This window comes from Hyla sarda, unplaced genomic scaffold (genome assembly GCF_029499605.1).
Source record: "Hyla sarda isolate aHylSar1 unplaced genomic scaffold, aHylSar1.hap1 scaffold_2729, whole genome shotgun sequence".
Lineage (NCBI taxonomy): Eukaryota > Metazoa > Chordata > Amphibia > Anura > Hylidae > Hyla > Hyla sarda.
The window spans coordinates 5237-32109 of NW_026609428.1; the positions used below are offsets into that span (position 1 = coordinate 5237).

The window sequence follows — 26873 nt, forward strand, 5'->3', positions numbered from 1 at the left end:
CACTACAGCACTGTTATATTCTCTGGGCTCCTGTATATATGACTGATATCATATATTACACTACAGCACTGTTATATTCTCTGGGCTCCTGTATATATGACTGATATCCTCTTATTACACTACAGCACTGTTATATTCTCTGGGCTCCTGTATATGACTGATATCATATATTACACTACAGCACTGTTATATTCTCTGGACTCCTGTATATATGACTGATATCCTCTTATTACACTACAGCACTGTTATATTCTCTGGGCTCCTGTATATATGACTGATATCATATATTACACTACAGCACTGTTATATTCTCTGGGCTCCTGTATATATGACTGATATCATATATTACACTACAGCACTGTTATATTCTCTGGGCTCCTGTATATATGACTGATATCCTCTTATTACACTACAGCACTGTTATATTCTCTGGGCTCCTGTATATATGACTGATATCCTCTTATTACACTACAGCACTGTTATGTCAGGTTGTGAGGATTACTTTTCTCCTGAGGCGTTGGCCAGGCTCCTCGTGGGCGGACCTCTAACTCCCTAATAGATGCATGGCGTCCTGCACTTCCTGATAATTTTTCTGTTTCTGCGCAGAGTTTAGCGGTGGAGACGGTGGGGTCTGCGCAGGGTGGAGCAGAGGAGTCAACAGCTGCAGGTGAGGAGTCCGGGAGGGGGGCGTCTCTTGTGCTCCTGCCATGTGGGGGTCTCACCTGTGCGTCTCGTGTTACAGGCTCTAAACCAGCTCCTCCCCCTGACGGCCAGGAGACTGCACAGCTGCCCGACGTGAAGCCCGGCACGGTAAGACCCATCAGGAGCCGTCTTGGCCGCCATGTTTTCTGTGGTTTTGTCACTGTGTAATGTGAGGGGTTTCTGTCTCCCAGGAACCCAGTGAGGACCCCACGGCCCAGGAGGATCCTAAGAAGCCTGATGAGGTGCAGGGGCCACCGCGGGAAACTGAGGGCCCCAGAGGTTCCAGCACAGCAGGTGAGTAGTGAAGGGAGCGCACGCTTCTTCCGTAAGTGCATGGATAAGCACACCCCTTATTATAAAAGCTCCACCTCTAACTCCTCCCCTCTTCTTCTTGTCTTGAAGCAAGTTGTTTGCAGAGACTAGCACATCTCTTGCCCGCGCACTTGTCTTTGGGGGCCCTGAGGACCTGGGGTCAGCGCTCGCCTAGTGATACAGGTGCTGCATGTTCTGGTGGAGAGGCTTGTGCTGCCGCCTCCTGACTCTGAGCTTACTAGTGCACGGCTTCTACTGCCCCCCGCTCACCCCGTGGGCCCCCCGCATGCTGCTGCCGCCATGTTTCTTATTATTCTGCCTCCACAGGAGGGGACCTGGAGGAGGTGAGCTGCTCCAGCAGTGATGATGATGTGGAGGGTCTCAGGAAGCGCGTGGGCCGGGGGGCTCCTCCGCCCATCAGTGTGGGCCCCACTATCAGAGAGGCCGTACAGCAGGACGCAGACGCTGGATCCTCCTTTAACATCAGTACATTGGTCATCGCAGCCATCGGCCTCATCTGCATCAGCATCCTGGTCTTCTCAGGTGAGGTAGACTGTAGCGCCCCCACCGGCTGTAATGCAGCTGTAGCCCCCCCCCATAGAGCCCCATAGATAATGGGGTTCACTTATATCTCTGATCTAAAGCTAATGGTGTCTCTCTCCACAGGCGGCAGCTTCAACTCTGAGGGTGAGTGAAGCCTCTTCTCCATGTTTAGTGAGTGCGGTCTCTTCCGTGTATAGTGAGTGCGGTCTCTTCCGTGTATAGTGAGTGCGGTCTCTCTTCCGTGTATAGTGAGTGCGGTCTCTCTTCCGTGTATAGTGAGTGCGGTCTCTTCCGTGTATAGTGAGTGCGGTCTCTTCCGTGTATAGTGAGTGCGGTCTCTTCCGTGTATAGTGAGTGCGGTCTCTTCCGTGTATAGTGAGTGCGGTCTCTTCCGTGTATAGTGAGTGCGGTCTCCTCTGTGTATAATGAGTGCGGTCTCCTCCGTGTATAGTGAGTGCGGTCTCTTCCGTGTATAGTGAGTGCGGTCTCTTCCGTGTATAGTGAGTGCGGTCTCTCTTCCGTGTATAGTGAGTGCGGTCTCTTCCGTGTATAGTGAGTGCGGTCTCTTCCGTGTATAGTGAGTGTGGTCTCTTCCGTGTATAGTGAGTGCGGTCTCTTCCGTGTATAGTGAGTGCGGTCTCTTCCGTGTATAGTGAGTGCGGTCTCTTCCGTGTATAGTGAGTGCGGTCTCTTCCGTGTATAGTAAGTGCGGTCTCTCCTCCGTGTATAGTGAGTGTGGTCTCTCCTCCGTGTATAGTGAGTGCGGTCTCCTCCGTGTATAGTGAGTGTGGTCTCTCCTCCGTGTATAGTGAGTGCGGTCTCTCCTCTGTGTATAGTGAGTGCGGTCTCCTCCGTGTATAATGAGTGCGGTCTCTCCTCTGTGTATAGTGAGTGCGGTCTCTCCTCCGTGTATAATGAGTGTGGTCTCTCCTCCGTGTATAGTTAGTGTGGTCTCTCCTCCGTGTATAGTTAGTGTGGTCTCTCCTCCGTGTATAGTGAGTGCGGTCTCTTCCGTGTATAGTGAGTGCGGTCTCTTCCGTGTATAGTGAGTGCGGTCTCTTCCGTGTATAGTGAGTGCGGTCTCTTCCGTGTATAGTAAGTGCGGTCTCTCCTCCGTGTATAGTGAGTGCGGTCTCTCCTCCGTGTATAGTGAGTGCGGTCTCCTCCGTGTATAGTGAGTGCGGTCTCTTCCGTGTATAGTGAGTGCGGTCTCTTCCGTGTATAGTGAGTGTGGTCTCTCCTCTGTGTATAGTGAGTGCGGTCTCTTCCGTGTATAGTGAGTGTGGTCTCTCCTCTGTGTATAGTGAGTGCGGTCTCTCCTCTGTGTATAGTGAGTGCGGTCTCTCTTCTGTGTATAGTGAGTGCGGTCTCTTCCGTGTATAGTGAGTGTGGTCTCTCCTCCGTGTATAGTGAGTGCGGTCTCTTCTGTGTATAGTGAGTGTAGTCTCTCCTCCGTGTATAGTGAGTGCGGTCTCTTCTGTGTATAGTGAGTGCGGTCTCCTCCGTGTATAGTGAGTGTGGTCTCTCCTCCGTGTATAGTGAGTGCGGTCTCTACTCTGTGTATAGTGAGTGCGGTCTCTCCTCTGTGTATAGTGAGTGCGGTCTCTCCTCCGTGTATAATGAGTGTGGTCTCTCCTCCGTGTATAGTGAGTGTGGTCTCTCCTCTGTGTATAGTGAGTGTGGTCTCCTCCGTGTATAGTGAGTGTGGTCTCTCCTCCGTGTATAGTGAGTGCGGTCTCCTCTGTGTATAGTGAGTGCGGTCTCTTCTGTGTATAGTGAGTGCGGTCTCTCCTCCGTGTATAGTGAGTGCGGTCTCTTCCGTGTATAGTGAGTGTGGTCTCTCCTCTGTGTATAGTGAGTGCGGTCTCCTCCGTGTATAGTGAGTGCGGTCTCTCCTCCGTGTATAGTGAGTGCGGTCTCTCCTCTGTGTATAGTGAGTGTGGTCTCTCCTCTGTGTATAGTGAGTGTGGTCTCTCCTCTGTGTATAGTGAGTGCGGTCTCTTCTGTGTATAGTGAGTGCGGTCTCTCCTCCGTGTATAGTGAGTGCGGTCTCTCCTCCGTGTATAGTGAGTGCGGTCTCTCCTCCGTGTATAGTGAGTGCGGTCTCTTCTGTGTATAGTGAGTGTGGTCTCTCCTCCGTGTATAGTGAGTGCGGTCTCTCCTCCGTGTATAGTGAGTGCGGTCTCCTCCGTGTATAGTGAGTGCGGTCTCTCCTCCGTGTATAGTGAGTGCGGTCTCTTCTGTGTATAGTGAGTGTGGTCTCTCCTCCGTGTATAGTGAGTGCGGTCTCTCCTCCGTGTATAGTGAGTGCGGTCTCTTCTGTGTATAGTGAGTGCGGTCTCCTCCGTGTATAGTGAGTGTGGTCTCTCCTCCGTGTATAATGAGTGCGGTCTCTACTCTGTGTATAGTGAGTGCGGTCTCTTCTGTGTATAGTGAGTGCGGTCTCTCCTCCGTGTATAGTGAGTGCGGTCTCTTCTGTGTATAGTGAGTGCGGTCTCTTCCGTGTATAGTGAGTGCGGTCTCTTCCGTGTATAGTGAGTGCGGTCTCTTCCGTGTATAGTGAGTGCGGTCTCTCCTCCGTGTATAGTAAGTGCGGTCTCTCCTCCGTGTATAGTGAGTGCGGTCTCTCCTCCGTGTATAGTGAGTGCGGTCTCTTCTGTGTATAGTGAGTGTGGTCTCTCCTCCGTGTATAGTGAGTGCGGTCTCTCCTCCGTGTATAGTGAGTTCGGTCTCCTCCGTGTATAGTGAGTGCGGTCTCTCCTCCGTGTATAGTGAGTGCGGTCTCTCCTCCGTGTATAGTGAGTGCGGTCTCTCCTCCGTGTATAGTGAGTGCGGTCTCTCCTCCGTGTATAGTGAGTGCGGTCTCTTCTGTGTATAGTGAGTGCGGTCTCTTCTGTGTATAGTGAGTGCGGTCTCTTCTGTGTATAGTGAGTGCGGTCTCTTCTGTGTATAGTGAGTGCGGTCTCTTCTGTGTATAGTGAGTGCGGTCTCTTCTGTGTATAGTGAGTGCGGTCTCTTCTGTGTATAGTGAGTGCGGTCTCTTCTGTGTATAGTGAGTGCGGTCTCTTCTGTGTATAGTGAGTGCGGTCTCTTCTGTGTATAGTGAGTGCGGTCTCTTCTGTGTATAGTGAGTGCGGTCTCTTCTGTGTATAGTGAGTGCGGTCTCTTCTGTGTATAGTGAGTGCGGTCTCTTCTGTGTATAGTGAGTGCGGTCTCTTCTGTGTATAGTGAGTGCGGTCTCTTCTGTCTATAGTGATTGCGGTCTCTTCTGTGTATAGTGAGTGCGGTCTCTTCTGTGTATAGTGAGTGCGGTCTCTTCTGTGTATAGTGAGTGCGGTCTCTTCTGTGTATAGTGAGTGCGGTCTCTTCTGTGTATAGTGAGTGCGGTCTCTTCTGTGTATAGTGAGTGCGGTCTCTTCTGTGTATAGTGAGTGCGGTCTCTTCTGTGTATAGTGAGTGCGGTCTCTTCTGTGTATAGTGAGTGCGGTCTCTTCTGTGTATAGTGAGTGCGGTCTCTTCTGTGTATAGTGAGTGCGGTCTCTTCTGTGTATAGTGAGTGCGGTCTCTTCTGTGTATAGTGAGTGCGGTCTCTTCTGTGTATAGTGAGTGCGGTCTCTTCTGTGTATAGTGAGTGCGGTCTCTTCTGTGTATAGTGAGTGCGGTCTCTTCTGTGTATAGTGAGTGCGGTCTCTTCTGTGTATAGTGAGTGCGGTCTCTTCTGTGTATAGTGAGTGCGGTCTCTTCTGTGTATAGTGAGTGCGGTCTCCTCCGTGTATAGTGAGTGCGGTCTCTCCTCCGTGTATAGTGAGTGCGGTCTCCTCCGTGTATAGTGAGTGTAGTCTCTCCTCCGTGTATAGTGAGTGCGGTCTCTTCTGTGTATAGTGAGTGCGGGGTCTCTTCCGTGTATAGTGAGTGCGGTCTCTTCTGTGTATAGTGAGTGTAGTGAGGAGTATGGGACGTGCACTCACCCAAGTCTTTCTCCCACCCAGATCCTACTCAGGCTGTAATGTCCCGCAGTGTGAAGGGGGACGATCCGCAGCCGCCACAAGTCATCACCGACCTCCAGGTACGAATCCGACTTATAGGGGGGATCTCCATACACTCCTGGGGGGCTCTGATTTATAGGGGGGATCTCCATACACTCCTGGGGGGCTCTGATTTATAGGGGGGATCTCCATACACTCCTGGGGGGCTCTGATTTATAGGGGGGATCTCCATACACTCCTGTCTGTGGGGCTCTGATTTATAGGGGGGATCTCCATACACTCCTGTCTGTGGGGCTCTGATTTATAGGGGGGATCTCCATACACTCCTTTCTGTGGGGCTCTGATTTATAGGGGGGATCTCCATACACTCCTTTCTGTGGGGCCCTGATTTATAGGGGGGATCTCCATACACTCCTGTCTGTGGGGCTCTGATTTATAGGGGGGGATCTCCATACACTCCTGTCTGTGGGGCTCTGATTTATAGGGGGGATCTCCATACACTCCTTTCTGTGGGGCTCTGATTTATAGGGGGGATCTCCATACACTCCTGGGGGGCTCTGATTTATAGGGGGGATCTCCATACACTCCCGTCTGTGGGGCTCTGATTTATAGGGGGGATCTCCATACACTCCTGTCTGTGGGGCTCTGATTTATAGGGGGGATCTCCATACACTCCTTTCTGTGGGGCTCTGATTGATTTATAGGGGGGATCTCCATACACTCCTGTCTGTGGGGCTCTGATTTATAGGGGGGATCTCCATACACTCCCGTCTGTGGGGCTCTGATTTATAGGGGGGATCTCCATACACTCCCGTCTGTGGGGCTCTGATTTATAGGGGGGATCTCCATACACTCCTGGGGGGCTCTGATTTATAGGGGGGATCTCCATACACTCCTGTCTGTGGGGCTCTGATTTATAGGGGGGATCTCCATACACTCCTGTCTGTGGGGCTCTGATTTATAGGGGGGATCTCCATACACTCCTGTCTGTGGGGCTCTGATTTATAGGGGGGATCTCCATACACTCCTGTCTGTGGGGCTCTGATTTATAGGGGGGATCTCCATACACTCCTGTCTGTGGGGCTCTGATTTATAGGGGGGATCTCCATACACTCCTGGGGGGCTCTGATTTATAGGGGGGATCTCCATACACTCCTGTCTGTGGGGCTCTGATTTATAGGGGGGGATCTCCATACACTCCTGTCTGTGGGGCTCTGATTTATAGGGGGGATCTCCATACACTCCTGTCTGTGGGGCTCTGATTTATAGGGGGGATCTCCATACACGCCTGTCTGTGGGCTCTGATTTATAGGGGGGATCTCCATACACTCCTGTCTGTGGGGCTCTGATTTATAGGGGGGATCTCCATACACTCCTTTCTGTGGGGCCCTGATTTATAGGGGGGATCTCCATACACTCCCGTCTGTGGGGCTCTGATTTATAGGGGGGGATCTCCATACACTCCTGTCTGGGGGGCTCTGATTTATAGGGGGGATCTCCATACACTCCCGTCTGTGGGGCTCTGATTTATAGGGGGGATCTCCATACACTCCCGTCTGTGGGGCTCTGATTTATAGGGGGGATCTCCATACACTCCCGTCTGTGGGGCTCTGATTTATAGGGGGGATCTCCATACACTCCCGTCTGTGGGCTCTGATTTATAGGGGGGATCTCCATACACTCCTGTCTGGGGGGCTCTGATTTATAGGGGGGATCTCCATACACTCCTGTCTGGGGGGCTCTGATTTATAGGGGGGATCTCCATACACTCCTGTCTGTGGGGCTCTGATTTATAGGGGGGGATCTCCATACACTCCTGTCTGTGGGGCTCTGATTTATAGGGGGGATCTCCATACACTCCTGTCTGTGGGGCTCTGATTTATAGGGGGGATCTCCATACACTCCTGTCTGTGGGGCTCTGATTTATAGGGGGGGATCTCCATACACTCCTGTCTGTGGGGCTCTGATTTATAGGGGGGATCTCCATACACTCCTGTCTGTGGGGCTCTGATTTATAGGGGGGATCTCCATACACGCCTGTCTGTGGGCTCTGATTTATAGGGGGGATCTCCATACACTCCCGTCTGTGGGGCTCTGATTTATAGGGGGGGATCTCCATACACTCCTGTCTGGGGGGCTCTGATTTATAGGGGGGATCTCCATACACTCCCGTCTGTGGGGCTCTGATTTATAGGGGGGATCTCCATACACTCCCGTCTGTGGGGCTCTGATTTATAGGGGGGATCTCCATACACTCCCGTCTGTGGGGCTCTGATTTATAGGGGGGATCTCCATACACTCCCGTCTGTGGGCTCTGATTTATAGGGGGGATCTCCATACACTCCTGTCTGGGGGGCTCTGATTTATAGGGGGGATCTCCATACACTCCTGTCTGGGGGGCTCTGATTTATAGGGGGGATCTCCATACACTCCTGTCTGTGGGGCTCTGATTTATTTGGGGGATCTCCATACACTCATTTCTGTGGGGCTCTGATTTATAGGGGGGATCTCCATACACTCCTGTCTGTGGGGCTCTGATTTATAGGGGGGGATCTCCATACACTCCTGTCTGTGGGGCTCTGATTTATAGGGGGGGATCTCCATACACTCCTGTCTGTGGGGCTCTGATTTATAGGGGGGATCTTGATCCTGTCTGACTGGGTCTCTTCTCTTTTCAGGACTGGATTAGGCAGCACGCAGAGCAGTTCTCGGGGGACCCCAACAGCCTGCAGACTATGAGCCAACTCCTAGACAAGGTTGCCAAGGAAAACCAGGAGATCCGGCACATGGAGGCCAAACTTCAGGTCACCTGATAATGCATCACATGACTTTCTACTGCAGGGTTATCTGCACCAAGCACGTCTCCCCTCTAGAGCTGCACTCACTATTCTGCTGTTACATCCTGTCTTATCCTCCAGAGCTGCACTCACTATTCTGCTGTTACATCATGTCTTATCCTCCAGAGCTGCACTCACTATTCTGCTGTTACATCGTGTCTTATCCTCCAGAGCTGTACTCACTATTCTGCTGTTACATCCTGTCTTATCCTCCAGAGCTGTACTCACTATTCTGCTGTTACATCCTGTCTTATCCTCCAGAGCTGCACTCACTATTCTGCTGGTACATCATGTCTTATTCCCCAGAGCTGCACTCATTATTCTGCTGTTACATCGTGTCTTAACCTCCAGAGCTGCACTCGCTATTCTGCTGTTACATCATGTATTATCCTCTAGCCACCTCCCCCTCTGGGGGATTGTTAGTCGTAGATGTCGGGGGCAGGGGGATTGGTAATCGTAGATGTTTGGGGCGGGGGGGGGGGTTGTTAGTCGTAGATGTCAGGAGGTTGTTAGTCGTAGATGTCAGGAGGTTGTTAGTCGTAGATGTCAGGAGGTTGTTAGTCATAGATGTCAGGAGGTTGTTAGTCGTAGATGTCAGGAGGTTGTTAGTCGTAGATGTCAGGAGGTTGTTAGACGTAGATGTCTGTAGGTTGGTAGTCGTAGATGTCGGGGGGCAGGGGGGGTTGGTAATCGTAGATGTTTGTGGGGGGTTGTTAGTCGTAGATGTTTTGGGGGGGGTTGTTAGTCGTAGATGTCAGGAGGTTGGTAGTCGTAGATGTCTGAAGGTTGGTAGTCGTAGATTTCTGGAGGTTGGTAGTCGTAGGTGTCAGGGTGAGATTGGTAGTCGTAGGTGTCGGGGGGGGGGGGGAATTGGTAGTCGTAGATGTCAGAAGGTTGGTAGTCGTAGATGTTTGGGGGGGTTGTTAGTCGTGGATGTCAGGAGGTTGGTAATTGTAGACGTCGGGGGGAGTGGTAGTCGTAGATGTTGGTGGGGGGATTGTTAGTTGTACATGTCAGGAGGTTGGTAGTTGTAGATGTCGGGGGCTTGGGGGTTGGTAACAGTACATGCCAGGAGATTGTTAGTCGTAGGTGTCGGGGGGGGGGGGGGGGTGGATTGTTAGTCGTATGTCGGGGGCAGGGGGGTTGGTAATCGTTGATGTCAGGAGTTTAGTAGTAGTAGATGTTTGGGGGGGGGTTGTTAGTCGTGGATGTCTGGAGGTTGGCAGTCGTGGATGTCTGGAGGTTGGCAGTCGTGGATGTCTGGAGGTTGGCAGTCGTGGATGTCTGGAGGTTGGCAGTCGTGGATGTCTGGGGAGGTTGGCAGTCGTGGATGTCTGGGGAGGTTGGCAGTCGTGGATGTCTGGGGAGGTTGGCAGTCGTAGATGTCTGGGGAGGTTGGCAGTCGTAGATGTCGGGGAGGTTGGCAGTCGTAGATGTCGGGGAGGTTGGCAGTCGTAGATGTCGGGGGGGTTGGCAGTCGTAGATGTCGGGGGGGTTGGCAGTCGTAGATGTCGGGGGGGTTGGCAGTCGTAGATGTCGGGGGGGTTGGCAGTCGTAGATGTCGGGGGGGTTGGCAGTCGTAGATGTCGGGGGGGTTGGCAGTCGTAGATGTCGGGGGGGTTGGCAGTCGTAGATGTCGGGGGGGTTGGCAGTCGTAGATGTCGGGGGGGTTGGCAGTCGTAGATGTCGGGGGGGTTGGCAGTCGTAGATGTCGGGGGGGTTGGCAGTCGTAGATGTCGGGGGGGTTGGCAGTCGTAGATGTCGGGGGGGTTGGCAGTCGTAGATGTCGGGGGGGTTGGCAGTCGTAGATGTCGGGGGGGTTGGCAGTCGTAGATGTCGGGGGGGTTGGCAGTCGTAGATGTCGGGGGGGGTTGGCAGTCGTAGATGTCGGGGGGGGGGTTGGCAGTCGTAGATGTCGGCAGTCGTAGATGTCGGGGGGGTTGGCAGTCGTAGATGTCGGGGGGGTTGGCAGTCGTAGATGTCGGGGGGGTTGGCAGTCGTAGATGTCGGGGGGGTTGGCAGTCGTAGATGTCGGGGGGGTTGGCAGTCGTAGATGTCGGGGGGGTTGGCAGTCGTAGATGTCGGGGGGGTTGGCAGTCGTAGATGTCGGGGGGGTTGGCAGTCGTAGATGTCGGGGGGGGTTGGCAGTCGTAGATGTCGGGGGGGTTGGCAGTCGTAGATGTCGGGGGGGTTGGCAGTCGTAGATGTCGGGGGGGGTTGGCAGTCGTAGATGTCGGGGGGGGTTGGCAGTCGTAGATGTCGGGGGGGTTGGCAGTCGTAGATGTCGGCAGTCGTAGATGTCGGGGGGGTTGGCAGTCGTAGATGTCGGGGGGGTTGGCAGTCGTAGATGTCGGCGGGGTTGGCAGTCGTAGATGTCGGGGGGGTTGGCAGTCGTAGATGTCGGGGGGGTTGGCAGTCGTAGATGTCAGGGGGGGGGGGGGTTGGCAGTCTTTTGTCCTGTGTAGGTTGGTTTATAATGGACTCATGACTGTAACCTGATATTTGTACACACAGGTGCAGAGGGAAGAGTTAGAAGCTATACTCTCCATCAATGATGGGGAGAAGGTCACTGCAGCGCCCCAACATCCAGGACTGACTGAAGAGAACATCCGACTGAAGGAGGCCCTCCTAAAAGAAGAGACCGCTCACCTGACTGCACAGGAGGAGCTGCAGAATCTACAGGAGAAGATGGATGTCCTTCAGGGCAGCCATGTGGAGAAGGAAGCTCTGATAGTGGAGAACACCCAGCTGAAAGTGGATCTGGAGGCCTTCAGGAGGCAGATCGAGGGCTTCTTATCTCAGAAGGAGACCCTGGTGGCCGAGTCCCAAATGCTGCGTCAGGAACTGGACAAACAACGCTTGTTAGTAACATCCATCAGACAAGATCTAGAAAATCTTGTGACCAAAACCTCGGAAGGTGATGACGAGAAGTTACTCCAGGAGAGGCTCTCGGAGATGAGTAGCAGGTTGGCCATGGAGGCTCAGAGGTCTGAAACGTGGGAGAAGACGTACGTGGAACACGCTGAGAGAAGGAAGGAGCAGGTGGGAGAACTAAGGAGGGACCACAGCCAGAAGGAGTGGAAGAAGGGTGACATGTATAGCAAGACATCAGAGACCTCCGCGGGGGGAGAATCCAGAAAAACACGTTACAGGCACGGCAAACGGTGGACTGAAGATAATCCACGGGAGTCACAGCATGAGGAATGGAGGAGCAAGAAACACGAGCATTGGAAGGACAAGAAGCATCAGCACTGGGAGGGGGAGAACCCTGACGGAAGAGAGACGTGGAAGAACAAGGCTAGAGAACACAGGAGAAAAGACTCTGCACACCACCACCATGACAGTCCAGAGAGGCATCACCAGGGAGAGGCAGGAGATGGATTCCACCCCCGGAAGGGACAGAAGGAATTTACAGATCGGCACAAGAGACAAGAAGACGGCAAGAAAGGCAGAGAACATCGGCACCATGACCACAACAAGTTCTGGAAGAAGCTTTCAGACCACCAGTATCGGGTCCCTGTCGGATGCTCCGACCTGGAGGACTGCGCCAGGAAGGACGGCATGGACCTGTTCAATGTGGAGCTGAAGCCGGTGCAGAGGGTGCAGTTTGAGGAGGTCCTTCGGAACTACCTTACCAAGACCCAGCTGTCAAAGCACCTCCCTGAGCTCATGCCTCTACTTGATGGTTTCTTCACGGGGCCGCTCTTCTCTCACCACAAGATCCGCTTTAAGGACTTTTTGGATGATGTGGAGGACTTCCTGGAGGATCTGGCCAGGAAAGAGACTGGAAACGACGACATTGTGGATGACTTTGAGAGATTCGTCTACACCAGCTTCTTCGGAGAAGCTGCCACCAAGAAAAGGTGAGTGGCCTTCATTGTCAGCTGCTTCCTATAGGTTTCCCACATTGTGCAGTGATATACCCCATAGAGTATTGGGGGGGGGGGGGCCATGTAGATCATATTAGTTGTCCTCTGAACTAGGACTTGGGTTCTTACACTTATTTATGCCGAAGCTCTATCTTTATGACACCGATCTCCAAATCCCCTGCATAGACATAGAACTTAAGGGTAAGGTTCTGTCTGTAACCACCACTAGTAGGAGGTTTGTGCCATCCAAAGTCATTGTGTCCCTTATAGACAGGCAACACTTCTAGATCAGGGGTCTCAAATTCCCGGCCCACGAGCCATTTGCGGGCCACGGAATGAAATTTTGCGGCCCACTGCACAGTGGTGGCATGCTGCATAGGCCTCCAGGCGCTTGCATTGCGTCTGCCGTTGCGACAGCAGTCACAGAACACTGACCACGGTTGCAACGGCAGGCGCAGTGCAAGCCTCTAGTGGTGTGACCGCTGCCTCACATCATAGTCTATCTTGCACCAGGGATGTCGAATTTGTATCGCCCGAAGCCTGAGACATGCAGTTCCGGGTGCCGGACAGGTTATCTCTTCAGGCATTTAGCCCTGCTTCGGGCAAGCAGCGCTAAATGCTGGAAGACTTCACACATGTCGGCGCATACTGCTACTGTTCCTATATCTCCCTGGTGCAGCCTATAACGAGCCTTCCTTGAGGGATGCATGCGATTGGTGACGTCATTGCATCTGCGGTGCAGGACGCCGGGATGCTGACGCCCTGCACGGCGCATTTGATGACGTCACCTAACGCATGCATCCCCGTAAAGAAGGCTCATTTTAGGCTGCAGCAGGGAGATGTAAGTACTGTAGATGTGAAACTTAACTTACCTTATAAGGGAGGCCCTGCTTATCACCAGGGGCTAACCGTCTTTTTAGGGGGCTTAATTGTTTAAATAGGAGCCTTACCTGCCGGGGGTCATATCTATATGGGGGCCTCTGTACCTACTGGGGAGCCCTACCTGATGGGGGTCATATCTATATGGGGGCCTCTGTACCTACTGGGGAGCCCTACCTGATGGGGGTCATATCTATATGGGGGCCTCTGTACCTACTGGGGAGCCCTACTAGATGGGGGTTCATATCTATCTGGGGGCATTATATGTGAGGGGCGCATGACAGGGGCATTATATGTGAGGGGCGCATGACGGGGGCATTATATGTAAGGGGTGCATGCGGCCCAGCCTCTATCTCCACTGGCCCCCAAGATAATTTGAGTTTGAGACCCCTGTTCTAGATCATTCTGACTGTGGCTGCACCACATATCGCAATCGAATCAGGATTTTCGTGATTTGTCAAATACGGCCCCCTGGGAAAATTTGCGATTACCGGCACCATATCAAGCATGCAGGGTCTGGGGCTAGGCTGCCAAATAAGTCAGTGTTTCCCAAACAGGGTGCCTCCAGCTGTTGCAAAACAGGGGGGGGAGAGATGTGACCTGGATGATAGATGTGACAAAGAGGGGGGGGGGGGAGATGTGATATAGGGGGTGTAGACACGAAATGGGTGGATAGAGGTGAAATGGGGGTGTGTACGGAGCCCTTATACCCTTACTGGGTAACTCCATGTTGTCCAGAGATCATGTGATCTGGATATCCATAACCATGTGATCCTTATGTCCACTCAGAGAAGACCCCAGAACCATGTGATCATTATGACCCCTCAGAGAAGACCCCAGAACCATGTGATCATTATGTCCACTCAGAGAAGACCCCAGAACCATGTGATCTTTATGTCCTCTCAGAGAAGACCCCAGAACCATGTGATCCTTATGTTCTCTCAGAGAAGACCCCAGAACCATGTGATCATTATGTTCTCTCAAAGAAGACCCCAGAACCATGTGATCCATATGTCCTCTCAAAGACCCCAAAACCATGTGATCATTATGTTCTCTCAGAGAAGACACCAGAACCATGTGATCATTATGTCCTCTCAGAGAAGACACCAGAACCATGTGATCATTATGTCCTCTCAGAGAAGACACCAGAACCATGTGATCATTATGTCCTCTCAGAGAAGACCCCAGAACCATGTGATCATTATGTCCTCTCAGAGAAGACACCAGAACCATGTGACCCTTATGTCCTCTCAGAGAAGACCCCAGAACCATGTGATCCTTATGTCCTCTCAGAGAAGACACCAGAACCATGTGATCATTATGTCCTCTCAGAGAAGACCCCAGAACTGTGTGATCATTATGTTCTCTCAGACCCCAGAAACACATGATCCTTATGTCCCTCAGACCCCAGAACCATGTGATCATTATGTCTCCCCAGACCCCAGAACCATGTGATCATTATGTCTCCCCAGACCCCAGAACCATGTGATCATTATGTCCCCTCAGACCCCAGAACCATGTGATCATTATGTCCCCTCAGACCCCAGAACCATGTGATCATTATGTCCCCTCAGACCCCAGAAACACATGATCATTATGTTCTCTCAGACCCCAGAACCATGTGATCATTATGTCTCCCCAGACCCCAGAACCATGTGATCATTATGTCCCCTCAGACCCCAGAAACGCATGATCCTTATGTCCCCTCAGAGAAGACACCAGAACCATGTGATCATTATGTTCTCTCAGAGAAGACCCCAGAACCATGTGATCCTTATGTCCCCTCAGAGAAGACACCAGAACCATGTGATCATTATGTTCTCTCAGAGAAGACCCCAGAACCATGTGATCCTTATGTCCCCTCAGAGAAGACCCCAGAACCATGTGATCCTTATGTCCCCTCAGAGAAGACACCAGAACCATGTGATCATTATGTCCTCTCAGAGAAGACCTCAGAACCATGTGATCCTTATGTCCTCTCAGACCCCAGAACCATGTGATCATTATGTTCCCTCAGAGAAGACACCAGAACCATGTGATCTTTATGTCCTCTCAGAGAAGACACCAGAACCATGTGATCATTATGTCCTCTCAGAGAAGACACCAGAACCATGTGATCATTATGTCCTCTCAGAGAAGACACCAGAACCATGTGATCATTATGTCCTCTCAGAGAAGACCCCAGAACCATGTGATCATTATGTCCTCTCAAAGAAGACACCAGAACCATGTGATCCTTATGTCCTCTCAGAGAAGACACCAGAACCATGTGATCCTTATGTCCCCTCAGAGAAGACACCAGAACCATGTGATCCTTATGTCCCCTCAAAGAAGACACCAGAACCATGTGATCATTATGTCCTCTCAGAGAAGACACCAGAACCATGTGATCATTATGTTCCCTCAGAGAAGACCCCAGAACCATGTGATCTTTATGTCCTCTCAGAGAAGACACCAGAACCATGTGATCCTTATGTTCCCTCAGAGAAGACCCCAGAACCATGTGATCATTATGTCCTCTCAGAGAAGACATCAGAACCATGTGATCATTATGTCCTCTCAGAGAAGACATCAGAACCATGTGACCTTTATGTCCCCTCAGAGAAGACACCAGAACCATGTGATCATTATGTCCTCTCAGAGAAGACCCCAGAACCATGTGATCATTATGTCCACTCAGAGAAGACCCCAGAACCATGTGATCATTATGTCCTCTCAGAGAAGACCCCAGAACCATGTGATCATTATGTCCCCTCAGAGAAGACACCAGAACCATGTGATCCTTATGTCCTCTCAGACCCCAGAACCATGTGATCCTTATGTCCTCTCCGACCCCAGAACCATGTGATCCTTATGTCCTCTCAGAGAAGACACCAGAACCATGTGATCATTATGTCCTCTCAGAGAAGACCCCAGAACCATGTGATCCTTATGTCCTCTCAGACCCCAGAACCATGTGATCATTATGTTCTCTCAGAGAAGACCCCAGAACCATGTGATCCTTATGTCCTCTCAGACCCCAGAACCATGTGATCCTTATGTCCTCTCAGAGAAGACCCCAGAACCATGTGATCCTTATGTCCTCTCAGACCCCAGAACCATGTGATCATTATGTTCTCTCAGAGAAGACCCCAGAACCATGTGATCCTTATGTTCTCTCAGACCCCAGAACCATGTGATCCTTATGTTCTCTCAGACCCCAGAACCATGTGATCCTTATGTTCTCTCAGACCCCAGAACCATGTGATCCTTATGTTCTCTCAGAGAAGACCCCAGAACCATGTGATCCTTATGTTCTCTCAGAGAAGACCTCAGAACCATGTGATCCTTATGTTCTCTCAGAGAAGACCTCAGAACCATGTGATCCTTATGTTCTCTCAGAGAAGACCTCAGAACCATGTGATCCTTATGTTCTCTCAGACCCCAGAACCATGTGATCCTTATGTTCTCTCAGACCCCAGAACCATGTGATCCTTATGTTCTCTCAGAGAAGACCCCAGAACCATGTGATCCTTATGTTCTCTCAGAGAAGACCTCAGAACCATGTGATCCTTATGTTCTCTCAGAGAAGACCTCAGAACCATGTGATCCTTATGTTCTCTCAGAGAAGACCTCAGAACCATGTGATCCTTATGTTCTCTCAGACCCCAGAACCATGTGATCCTTATGTTCTCTCAGACCCCAGAACCATGTGATCCTTATGTTCTCTCAGAGAAGACCCCAGAACCATGTGATCCTTATGTTCTCTCAGAGAAGACCCCAGAACCATGTGATCCTTATGTTCTCTCAGAGAAGACCTCAGAACCATGTGATCCTTATGTTCTCTCAGAGAAGACACCAGAACCATGTGATCCTTATGTTCTCTCAGAGAAGACACCAGAACCATGTGATCATTATGTCCTCTCAGAGAAGACACCAGAACCATGTGATCATTATGTCCTCTCAGAGAAGACACCAGAACCATGTGATCATTATGTCCTCTCAGAGAAGACACCAGAACCATGTGATCATTATGTCCTCAGAGAAGACACCAGAACCATGTGACCATTATGTTCTCTCAGAGAAGACCCCAGAACCATGTGATCCTTACGTCCTCTCAGAGAAGACACCAGAACCATGTGATCCTTATGTCTCCTCAGACCCCAGAACCATGTGATCCTTATGTCTCCTCAGACCCCAGAACCATGTGATCCTTATGTTCTCTCAGACCCCAGAACCATGTGATCCTTATGTTCTCTCAGAGAAGACACCAGAACCATGTGATCCTTATGTTCTCTCAGACCCCAGAACCATGTGATCATTATGTCCCCTCAGACCCCAGAACCATGTGATCCTTATGTTCTCTCAGAGAAGACCCCAGAACCATGTGATCCTTATGTTCTCTCAGAGAAGACCCCAGAACCATGTGATCCTTATGTTCTCTCAGAGAAGACATCACTCACCTCTGGTCCATTTGAACTCAGAACATAAACTGATTTATTGAGGTAAACAGCAGTTTTCATATCCCCCTCCATGAGGTAAAACAGTTTCTAAACCCCCCCTCCCTCAAGGTACATCACATGACCTTACACATTCCATTGCCCTTATAAGGACTCATGTTTGGTCTGTTGTTGCCGGGCAGAGTCTCCTCAGGGGATGGTGGTTACACACAGCCATGTCACATGATGACATGGAAGAGGCATAAAATGGGGAGGGGGGGGTTAGAAATGAATTTGCGGGATTGGACATGAAATTGGGGATTTCACCATTTGTTTATTATATCACAATATTTACCTGTATAATCGCACATTTCCTTCAGATCTTGTGGCCCTTGTTCTTATTGTTTACGCCCTTATCAGACATCTCAGCGACTTTTCCTCTAATAACGTCTTCCAGGTCTTAATTTCCCTTGTAGATACATAAAGCAGGATAAGCAGCAGAAACCCCACAAACACAACAAGCCCTTAGGAAAACTGGGGAAGATACATGACAAGGGCATCAACCAATCAGATGACAGACACTCCTTAGACAACATCCCTGGCATCGACCACCACGTAGACTGCTTTGACTTTAAATCTATGAAGAAGCACAAGACCCATATAAAGATCCGCTATAAAGAAGAATCTGACCACAAACACAATCCAAAAAGCCAAAATGATGAGAATGGCTGCCATTCTGAAAAGAAGTGCAAATACCCTCACTCCAAACCTAGTGAAGAAGCTGGAGGACACCACCACAATGGCCTTCGCGCGCACAAACAATATCAGGAATACCAAGGCAAGCACAACTACAACCCCAAAAATCCTGGACATCAAAATACATACAAAAAGCAGCAGTCTCCCAAAGATGGGTTTGGAAAAGATTTGGGCAACTATAAACACAAGAAGTCAGATAAATATAAGGAAGATGTAGAACATAAACATTACTCTGACAAACATGAGAAAGACACCAACAATAAGCATTATCAGTCATCTCAGAGACATGAGAGCCACCTTGACAGGTCACCTGATCATAAACCACCTCGAGATGGTGACCATAGACATAGACAGCCTGACCACCATGGGAAGGACGACAGGGGCAAATGTAGAGACCATCACCGCAAACATGGAGAACCTGAGGACCGTCCCAGGAACTATCACCAAAAGTATGAACAAGGTAAAGATAGGGACTACCACAAACATGGAGATGACAGGGATGGGGACTACCACCAAAAGAACAACAAAGCCCAGAGTAAACATGACAGAGATGGGGACTATGACAACAAGTATGACAAAGGACACTACAAACATCAACATGACAGGGATGGGGAGTACCACCAAAAGTATAACAAAGACTACCATAAACATGGCTACCACAAGAAAGACAAAGATCACCATAAACATGACAGGGATGGGGAGTACCACCACAAACATGACAGGGATGGGGACAACCACCAAAAGTACAACAAAGACCACCACAAACATGACAGGGATGGAGAGTACCACCAAAAGTACGACAAAGACCACCACAAACATGACAGGGATGGAGAGCACCACCACAAGAAAGACAAAGACCACCACAAACATGACAGGGATGGAGAGTACCACCACAAGAATGACAAAGACCACCACAAACATGACAGGGATGGAGAGTACCACCACAAGAATGACAAAGACCACCACAAACATGACAGGGATGGAGAGTACCACCAAAAGTACGACAAAGACCACCACAAACATGACAGGGATGGAGAGCACCACCACAAGAAAGACAAAGACCACCACAAACATGACAGGGATGGAGAGTACCACCACAAGAATGACAAAGACCACCACAAACATGACAGGGATGGAGAGTACCACCACAAGAATGACAAAGACCACCACAAACATGACAGGGATGGAGAGTACCACCAAAAGTACGACAAAGACCACCACAAACATGACAGGGATGGAGAGCACCACCACAAACATCAACATGATGGGGAGTACCACCACAAGAAAGACCAAGACCACCACAAACATGGAGATGACAGGGATGGAGACTACCAGAGGTATGAAGATGGTAAGGATGAACATACCTACTACAAACCTGATGAGGAGAGAAGATAAAGGCACACCACCATGATGGCCGCTATAACGCCCCCAGGAAGTACTTGATGTTTGGACTTAGTTCTTTGCGTTTTCACTGGTGATGTTCTCCATGTTTCGGGGTGAGGTTGGACTTAAGAATCAGGAAGCCATCGCTATGTTGTTATGGTCACACTCCTCCTATAGTATTTGTTATTTATGGTCACATGATGTCTTCCCGGAATTCCTTACAAAGCATATTCACTGTAACATTGGAGACCATCCTGTTAGGACTTCATTCTGCACCTCATGTCTTCTGCACTAACTCGGCGGTCTGCCCCACCGTACAGTTGTCTCCTCCAGTTTTCTCTCTTGTTGTAATGACCTTGTGTGTTTTATCCTCGTTGTTGGGTTTTTTGTTTTCTTTCATTTGATTCCCCTTGTACCAAGACAATGGAAAGTAGTGATAGGATAAAGGCAGTTCTTACCTGTAATCTCTTCTGACATCAGCAGCATACTGAGATCTGGGCGTGGAGAGGGTCCATGAGATGGAGGCAGATGTCCTGCCCAGGTTACATACTGAGGTCAATGTCCTGCCCAGGTCACATATTGTTGTTGATGTCCTGCCCAGGTCACATACTGAGGTCGATGTCCTGCCCAGGTCACAGACTGTTGTAGATGTCCTTCCCAGGTCATATACTGAGGTAGATGTCCTGCCCAGGTCACATACTGAGGTCGTTGTCCTGCCCAGGTCATATACTGAGGTTGATGTCCTGCCCAGGTCACTGATGGAGGCAGGTGTCTTGCCCAGGTCACTGATGGAGGTAGATGTCCTGCCCAGGTCACAGATGGAGGTAGATGTCCTGCCCAGGTCACAGATGGAGGTTGATGTCCTGCCCAGGTCACAGATGGAGGTAGATGTCCTGCCCAGGTCACTGATGGAGGTAGATGTCCTGCCCAGGTCACAGATGGAGGTAGATGTCCTGCCCAGGTCACTGATGGAGGTAGATGTCCTGCCCAGGTCACAGATGGAGGTAGATGTCCTGCCCAGGTCACAGATGGAGGTAGATGTCCTGCCCAGGTCACAGATGGAGGTAGATGTCCTGCCCAGGTCACAGATGGAGGTAGATGTCCTGCCCAGGTCACACACAGAGGCTGAAGCCAAAAGTAGATCTAACAGAGAGAGAAGTAGATGTAATAGAGAAGACTTAAGGATCTTTCATGCTGCCATTTCCTCCCTTCATGGGTCGACCATCCATGATCATCTCCTTCCTTCATACTTACTCTTCCCTCCATCTGTTCAGTGTCTCTGTCCTCCTGCTGTTTCCTTTGTACTTCCCATCCTTCATGTTTTCTCTGTTTCTTTGCACTAATCCTCTATGTTCTTTCCATCCTTCAGTGATTTCTCCTTTCCTTTACTCTTCTGAATAGTTCTCCTTCCTTTGTCCATCTTTCATGCACATCCTTTGTGTTCAATTTATCCATCTTCCTCCTTTGTGTTCAATTTATCCATCTTCCTCCTTTGTGTTTCAAATTATCCATCCTCCTCCTTTGTGTTTCTCTTTATCCATCCTCCTCCTTTGTGTTTCTCTTTATCCATCCTTCTCCTTTGTGTTTCTCTTTATCCAGCCTCCTCCTTTCTGTTTCTCTTTATCCATCCTCCTCCTTTCTGTTTCTCTTTATCCATCTTCCTCCTTTCTGTTTCTCTTTATCCATCTTCCTCCTTTGCGTTTCTCTTTATCCATCTTCCTCCTTTGCGTTTCTCTTTATCCATCTTCCTCCTTTGCGTTTCTCTTTATCCATCTTCCTCCTTTCTGTTTCTCTTTATCCATCTTCCTCCTTTCTGTTTCTCTTTATCCATCTTCCTCCTTTCTGTTTCTCTTTATCCATCTTCCTCCTTTGTGTTTCTCTTTATCCAGCCATCCTCCTCCTTTGTGTTTCTCTTTATCCATCTTCCTCCTTTCTGTTTCTCTTTATCCAGCCTCCTCCTTTCTGTTTCTCTTTATCCAGCCTCCTCCTTTCTGTTTCTCTTTATCCAGCCTCCTCCTTTGTGTTTCTCTTTATCCATCTTCCTCCTTTCTGTTTCTCTTTCTCCAGCCATCTTCCTCCTTTGTGTTTCTCTTTATCCATCTTCCTCCTTTCTGTTTCTCTTTATCCATCTTCCTCCATTCTGTTTCTCTTTATCCAGCCTCCTCCTTTCTGTTTCTCTTTATCCAGCCATCTTCCTCCTTTCTGTTTCTCTTTATCCATCTTCCTCCTTTCTGTTTCTCTTTATCCATCTTCCTCCTTTCTGTTTCTCTTTATCCATCTTCCTCCTTTGTGTTTCTCTTTATCCATCTTCCTCCTTTCTGTTTCTCTTTATCCAGCCATCTTCCTCCTTTCTGTTTCTCTTTATCCATCTTCCTCCTTTCTGTTTCTCTTTATCCATCTTCCTCCTTTCTGTTTCTCTTTATCCAGCCATCTTCCTCCTTTCTGTTTCTCTTTATCCATCTTCCTCCTTTCTGTTTCTCTTTATCCATCTTCCTCCTTTCTGTTTCTCTTTATCCATCTTCCTCCTTTCTGTTTCTCTTTATCCATCTTCCTCCTTTCTGTTTCTCTTTATCCAGCCATCTTCCTCCTTTCTGTTTCTCTTTATCCATCTTCCTCCTTTCTGTTTCTCTTTATCCATCTTCCTCCTTTCTGTTTCTCTTTATCCATCTTCCTCCTTTCTGTTTCTCTTTATCCAGCCTCCTCCTTTCTGTTTCTCTTTATCCAGCCATCTTCCTCCTTTCTGTTTCTCTTTATCCATCTTCCTCCTTTCTGTTTCTCTTTATCCATCTTCCTCCTTTCTGTTTCTCTTTATCCATCTTCCTCCTTTGTGTTTCTCTTTATCCATCTTCCTCCTTTCTGTTTCTCTTTATCCATCTTCCTCCTTTCTGTTTCTCTTTATCCAGCCATCTTCCTCCTTTGTGTTTCTCTTTATCCATCTTCCTCCTTTGCGTTTCTCTTTATCCATCTTCCTCCTTTGCGTTTCTCTTTATCCATCTTCCTCCTTTCTGTTTCTCTTTATCCATCTTCCTCCTTTCTGTTTCTCTTTATCCATCTTCCTCCTTTCTGTTTCTCTTTATCCATCTTCCTCCTTTGTGTTTCTCTTTATCCAGCCATCCTCCTCCTTTGTGTTTCTCTTTATCCATCTTCCTCCTTTCTGTTTCTCTTTATCCAGCCTCCTCCTTTCTGTTTCTCTTTATCCAGCCTCCTCCTTTCTGTTTCTCTTTATCCAGCCTCCTCCTTTGTGTTTCTCTTTATCCATCTTCCTCCTTTCTGTTTCTCTTTCTCCAGCCATCTTCCTCCTTTGTGTTTCTCTTTATCCATCTTCCTCCTTTCTGTTTCTCTTTATCCATCTTCCTCCATTCTGTTTCTCTTTATCCAGCCTCCTCCTTTCTGTTTCTCTTTATCCAGCCATCTTCCTCCTTTCTGTTTCTCTTTATCCATCTTCCTCCTTTCTGTTTCTCTTTATCCATCTTCCTCCTTTCTGTTTCTCTTTATCCATCTTCCTCCTTTGTGTTTCTCTTTATCCATCTTCCTCCTTTCTGTTTCTCTTTATCCAGCCATCTTCCTCCTTTCTGTTTCTGTTTCTCTTTATCCATCTTCCTCCTTTGTGTTTCTCTTTATCCATCTTCCTCCTTTCTGTTTCTCTTTATCCATCTTCCTCCTTTCTGTTTCTCTTTATCCAGCCATCTTCCTCCTTTCTGTTTCTCTTTATCCAGCCTCCTCCTTTCTGTTTCTCTTTATCCATCTTCCTCCTTTGTGTTTCTCTTTATCCATCTTCCTCCTTTGTGTTTCTCTTTATCCAGCCTCCTCCTTTCTGTTTCTCTTTATCCATCCTCCTCCTTTCTGTTTCTCTTTATCCATCCATCTTCCTCCTTTCTGTTTCTCTTTATCCATCCATCTTCCTCCTTTCTGTTTCTCTTTATCCATCTTCCTCCTTTGTGTTTCTCTTTATCCAGCCATCTTCCTCCTTTCTGTTTCTCTTTGCGTTTCTCTTTATCCATCCTCCTCCTTTGCGTTTCTCTTTATCCATCTTCTGATCTGATATATTTGGCACACATAAGCAAAAAACACCTCACTTCAGAACACTATTTTGTATGCTTCTTCCTCTTCTGAGACTTTTTAAAGTGCCGGTCAAAGGAGGTTTTGAAGGGCAGGTCTGGCCTGGTTTAGGTTTACGACATTTTGGAGGGATTTGTGCCCTTTTTTTATGTGCAGCATTCGCACCTCATGAATTCCCAACCACTGCAAAGTGAAAACTGAAAGTTACTTATTTAAGGCTGATTGCTGCCGTACACGAAACCACTAAAGGAAAAAAAAAAGTGGGTTAGGTCCATGTGCAACATTTTGGACGCTTGGAGTAAGCAAAAAAAAAAATTCTAAATGAAATGATGAATCTTCCCCCATATAAAGCTTCACCACTTTCTATAAATCACTATGTACAAATGTCAGGAGGAGAAGCTTCATTAAACCTTGTTATTCCAATAGTCCGGGAGGAGGAGGTGAGCGGTGGAATCAGGACAGTGTATGGGGGCGCCTGTCCTTAGATCCTGCTGTGAGTGTCCCTGCCGCCCCGACTGGAGGACAGCCCTGCACTCACCGCACTGTCCCCATCCACACACTGGGTTGCGCTTTTGTTTTTTGTGTGTTTTTTGCCGTTTTAATTTATCTCACTGAACTAATGCACTTTGGAAATAAAACTTTAAAACGTTGCATTTGTTTTTTCTGTCACTATGGAGGACGCTCCATGTCCAACGTATAGAGCAGAGTAGTGCCACGTGTCAATAGGGTCCTGGAGGAAGAGGGTCATTGACGGCATACTATTTAGGTCCTGAGAAGACTGGGATCAGCGGTGGGCATACTCTGGAGGAGACTGGGATCAGTGGTGGGCATACTCCCGAGGAGACTGAGCACAGCGGTGACCATACTCTCGTGGAGACTGAGGTCTGCAGTGGGCATACTGCTGCGGAGACTGAGGTCAGCAGTGGGCATACTCCCAAGGAGACTGAGTTCAGCAGTGGGCATACTCTCGAGGAGACTGAGGTCTGTGGTGGGCATACTCCCGAGGAGACTGAGGTCAGTGGTGGGCATACTCTCGAGGAGACTGAGGTCAGTGGTGGGCATACTCCCGAGGAGACTGAGGTCTGCGGTGGGCATACTCCCGAGGAGACTGAGATCAGCGGTGGGCATAATGCTGAGGAGACTGAGGTCAGTGGTGGGCATACTCCCGAGGAGACTGAGATCAGCGTTGGCCATACTCTCGTGGAGACTGAGGTCTGCGGTGGGCATACTGCTGAGGAGACTGAGGTCTGCGGTGGGCATACTCTCGTGGAGACTGATGTCAGCGGTGGGCATACTCCCGAGGAGACTGAGATCAGCGTTGGCCATACTCTCGTGGAGACTGAGGTCTGCGGTGGGCATACTGCTGAGGAGACTGAGGTCTGCGGTGGGCATACTCTCGTGGAGACTGATGTCAGCGGTGGGCATACTCCCGAGGAGACTGAGATCAGCGTTGGCCATACTCTCGTGGAGACTGAGGTCTGCGGTGGGCATACTGCTGAGGAGACTGAGGTCTGCGGTGGGCATACTCTCGTGGAGACTGATGTCAGCGGTGGGCATACTCCCGAGGAGACTGAGATCAGCGTTGGCCATACTCTCGTGGAGACTGATGTCAGCGGTGGGCATACTCCCGAGGAGACTGAGATCAGCGGTGGACATACTTTCGTGGAGACTGAGGTCAGCAGTGGGCATACTCTCGAGGAGACTGAGGTCAGTGGTGGGCATACTCTCGAGGAGACTGACGTCAGTGGTGGGCATACTCCCGTGGAGACGGAGGTCTGCGGTGGGCATACTCCCGTGGAGACTAAGGTCAGCGGTGGCCATACTCTCGAGGAGACTGAGGTAAGCGGTGTCTCGTGAAGACTGAGGTCTGCGGTGGGCATACTCCCGTGGAGACTAAGGTCAGCAGTGGGCATACTCCCGTGGAGACTGAGGTCAGTGGTGGGCATACTCCTGAGCTAACACACTGTAGTGGCCCCAACTCTTCCATGAATGTAGATGAAGACGATGGATGACCAGCTGTGCCCCTACATGTGGAACAGCTGGACGAGGAGGAGGACAGAGGAGTCTGGATGAGGACAGAGGGCTCTGGAAGAGGACAGAGGGGTCTGGAAGAGGACAGAGGAGGCTGGAGGACAGAGGTGTCTGGAGGAGGAGGACAGAGGGTTACAGCACTAGGGGGCGGTGTAACTGGAAGACTCTTGTAGCTCCTCCCCCTGTTGCTCCTGTGTGCTGATTGGCTGCTCTGGCTCACTGATCACACGCGGTGATTTCCGGTGTGAGGTGGTTTTTTGCGCCCGCGTAGATCCATGCGTCCGCTCCTCCCCCAGCTCTCCGAACATTTCCGAAGCTAGAACTGGGGGAGGGCAGAGCAAGGGGAGAGAGAAGTCCACGCCCCCTCCCTCATCTCCCCTCCCTGAACTCGGCTGGACGCAGATCTCTACGGCCACGCCCCCTCCCTGAGGACGTAAATCTCCACGGCAGGTCCCTCCCTCATCTCCCCTCCCTGAGGACGTAGAGCAGTGCTCCCAATGAGCTCTATGTGTAAAGGGGGACATACTGCACGGGCTAAAGGGGGGCATACTGTACGGGCTAAAGGGGGACATACTGCACGGGCTAAAGGGGGACATACTGTACGGGCTAAAGGGGGACATACTGCACGGGCTAAAGGGAGACATACTGCACGGGCTAAAGGGGGGCATACTGTACGGGCTAAAGGGGGACATACTGCACGGGCTAAAGGGGGGCATACTGTACGGGCTAAAGGGGGACATACTGCACGGGCTAAAGGGGGGCATACTGCACGGGCTAAAGGGGGACATACTGCACGGGCTAAAGGGGGACATACTGCACGGGCTAAAGGGGGACATACTGCACGGGCTAAAGGGGGACATACTGCACGGGCTAAAGGGGGGCATACTGCACGGGCTAAAGGGGGGCATACTGCACGGGCTAAAGGGGGACATACTGCACGGGCTAAAGGGGGACATACTGCACGGGCTAAAGGGGGACATACTGCACGGGCTAAAGGGGGACATACTGCACGGGCTAAAGGGGGACATACTGCACGGGCTAAAGGGGGACATAATGCACGGGCTAAAGGGGGACATACTGCACGGGCTAAAGGGGGAC

General features: G+C 50.0%; 1 protein-coding gene across 1 annotated transcript; it reads left to right on the top strand.

The window, feature by feature from the left end:
• Window positions 1-606: 606 nt before the first annotated feature.
• Window positions 607-19697, top strand: LOC130325647 (pre-B-cell leukemia transcription factor-interacting protein 1-like; the record flags this gene model as incomplete). The annotated part of the gene is given in 9 exon segments (XM_056553314.1): window positions 607-667; window positions 743-810; window positions 894-996; window positions 1342-1557; window positions 1681-1701; window positions 5547-5623; window positions 8222-8347; window positions 10895-12243; window positions 18023-19697. Coding segments are annotated over 9 exon segments (3696 nt in total), but the record flags the coding sequence as incomplete, so codon positions are not given.
• Window positions 19698-26873: the final 7176 nt, after the last annotated feature.